General features: G+C 30.3%; 1 protein-coding gene across 1 annotated transcript; it reads left to right on the top strand.

Annotated features, from left to right (window-relative positions):
• Positions 1-476: 476 nt before the first annotated feature.
• Positions 477-2,927, top strand: LOC132744036 (neuroglobin-like). Its single transcript, XM_060732646.1, has one exon. The coding sequence runs from the start codon at positions 1,778-1,780 to the stop codon at positions 2,390-2,392; it is 615 nt and encodes a 204-aa protein (XP_060588629.1). The 5' UTR covers positions 477-1,777; the 3' UTR covers positions 2,393-2,927.
• Positions 2,928-3,194: the final 267 nt, after the last annotated feature.

Below are 3,194 nucleotides of genomic sequence, written 5' to 3'. Positions count from 1 at the left end.
TTCAAAATCAGTGGTGATAAACAAATAACCATTACACTCAAAGTTCGTGCTCATTTGGCAAGGAGAAATTGCGCTCTATCCGAGGAACGAACCATTAACCCCTGGATAACCAATCTGGTGCTTTCCCTATTATGCTGGCAAGCGGACGTTTTTGTAGATAATATCCTTAAACGTCTTCACTTAAAACGTACATATCGCTGAAAATGTCCTATTTGTGGTAACAGGAAACATACATACTAGCAATGCTCGCATATTTGAATTGTAAATTATATTTTTTGTCATATAATATTGTACGTGCTATTTAAGTCATGTAAGTAATGGTTGAGACATTTTGATATATGGTAGAATATATTTCAGCTTAAAAAGCAATTTCGCAACATTCCTTCATGCTGAAAATAATGCTAACACTTAATTAATTATACCGAATTTATTTTATCACGGCGTAGTTTATTCTTTTTAATGTCATACTAAGATTGTTGGAAATAACAAGTTAAATATCTTAATAAACTCTAGATATGGATTATTACCCTTTTATATTCTCTCTATATTAAGATATCAGTCAATATTTGTGTCGACTTGAAACAAAGGATACATTGAGTTGTTTAACAAAGACCTTATTGTAGACATAATTTTAATAGTAATTAAATTTCGTGTTGAAATTTATCAATATTATACAAAATGTAGTGTGAAGATCCTTCAATGTTGTATCAATTGGGATTATTAAACCTTTAAAAAAAGTGTGATCCTTTGTGATAGTTTGCTAAAACAACACCGGGAAGAGTGTGATATCCATATTAAAAGAATTACAACTAATTCAGAATAGGATTAACAGAGGATATTTAGTTATCAAAATATCTTTGAGTTCGTGTTAAATAACTTAAATTCAATTAAAATTATTGAAAAGCTAACAGCAAAAGAAAAAACTCGCGCAGTGTTAATTTAACGAAAGTAAACATTATTTCAAAATACAGTCAACATTTTTTAAACTACATACTATTTTTCTTTGATAATGTCTTAGCACCGGATGTGTGCATTTCATTTAATAGACGAGTTCATTTCAGATGTATGCACGCGAAAAAAAATCGTATTTAACCAGTATAATAATGAATACCTGCTCTTTTAAAGTGAATTTCCAATATTGTGGTTCAGGTAAATTCTGGACAATTGAGCGTATCGTAATTCATTGACTGACTGCAGTGAGCAGAGTTACAATATGAATCGTAAATATTTATTACTTATTGGTGAAACATGCAGGAAATCTGGATACAATTCTAAATAAACAAATTTGTTGAAGAAATATAAACTTGTGTAACCAAAAGGACTTGAAACAAACGCAACAAGAAATTAAATAAACAAATAAACTTTCAAAGAGACATAATCGGAAGTTTCAGTTGAAATCAAGGAACTTCTAAATATAACCAATATGTTTTAATTTGATGTAACATACAAATTCAATTAAATGCCATCTTACAATAAGATGGATAAGTGACTGGAATTAACTACATGCGCGAAAAAGAATGGGATATTATTCGGATCAAATGATCAATTTGTGTATTAAAAAACGAAAAGATACCAAACAAATAAAAACAAATAACTAAAAAGTGTATCATGATTTTAGAAAAATAAAATAAACCAGTACATGCAAAAATACCATTTTATATGCATTACTACAAAAGTTTGTAGTTTCCTTTCAAAACGTTATATTTTAGATCGTTGAAACTGTGTTCAAATAAAGAATATTATATATAACTGATATATCAGTTAATACTAGTGTACAATGGGATGTTCACACTCAGTGTCGTACACAAAACATTCATACAAACATTTTAATGCACTAAGCTATAGAAAGAAAGCACTGTTAGTGTTTAGTATTAAAGGTCCAATTCAACTGTCTTCAAAAGAGAGACAAATAGTACGGCAGACATGGCCAGCATTGGTTAACGACTTGCAAGGAAATGGACTACAACTTTTCCTGAGAATATTCGAACTTTGTCCCGAGGTAAAAGCTCTCTTCCATGTGGACAACGTACGGCATTCACAACTTGCTCGAAATGTGAACATAAAAGCGCACGGAAAACGTTTTATTAGTGCTATCGGAGCAGCTGTGGACAGTGTTGACGAATTTGATAAAGAAGACAACGAGTTCTTTAAGTTTTTGTTTAGCCTTGGACAACAGCATCAAAGATATGCCGGATTCCGGCCCGAATATTTTGAAATATTTCACGAAGCACTTATGCGCCAATGGGAACTGTGCATGGGCAATCAATTTACGAAGGAGGTATCCGAATCATGGAGTCATTTGTTTGTTTATCTAATGGGAAAACTAAAAGAGGGATATCTTTCACACGCTGCTTCTTTTGAAGCTCATTTGAAAAGTAAAAATGAAATGTAAAAAGTGCATATTTTATCATTTGAATACCGGATGTTCTAAACAATGGAATATTGAAATCTGTGATAAAAAGATTCTGAATTGACAACAAAGTAACTCTGTGATAAGAATAAGCCGAATGTTTGTAGTACTGTACATACTCTTTATCTAGAAAATATATATATTTATTTGAATGCAAATATATATAAAAAAAAATTATTGTCTTAAGAAACGACGAAAAGTGCCATTCATTGAAACATTCTCTTTCTTATTCATGTTTATTTTATCACTCTGTATGTAACTAAATTTGATATCTTGAGATGTATTTGTTATTTGCCAATGTTGATTTGACACGTCATGCTTTCGTATAAATTAATGAAGACGTTGAATGCATATACAATGTATGATGATAAAATATTGTATTGTATTGTATTGATAAGTTTACAGATATACTTAAGTGTTTCTATTCTGTGAACAGCCAATGCAACTAAACAGTTTGATGCACATTACTGACATGCAATGTATATCTAAATGCGCTTTGAATAAATCTAACACTTTATTATGCAATAGTTGTTTGTTATAGGGCTAATATGAATAAATAAAATACAGGCATTGTCAGAGTCGTATTAAAATGAGCATCTGAAATATTTATAACATAATGCCATGATGAGTGATTCATGGTTATAGTAAAGTTATTTTCTTGTTTTAGAATTATGCCCACGTCATATGTTACAATTGAAAAAATACCATTTCCTTTTACCATTTACACGCGAGAGCTCTTTTTTACAAATTTTGTTTTAAAATCTTTTACTATATTAACTGTAGT

The sequence above is a fragment of the Ruditapes philippinarum genome, unplaced genomic scaffold (assembly GCF_026571515.1).
Source record: "Ruditapes philippinarum isolate M1 unplaced genomic scaffold, ASM2657151v2 ctg1811_1_1_1_1, whole genome shotgun sequence".
In the NCBI taxonomy this organism is placed as follows: Eukaryota; Metazoa; Mollusca; class Bivalvia; order Venerida; family Veneridae; genus Ruditapes; species Ruditapes philippinarum.
Note: the sequence above shows the minus strand (reverse complement) of the source record. Positions and strands in the feature narration are given on the sequence as shown.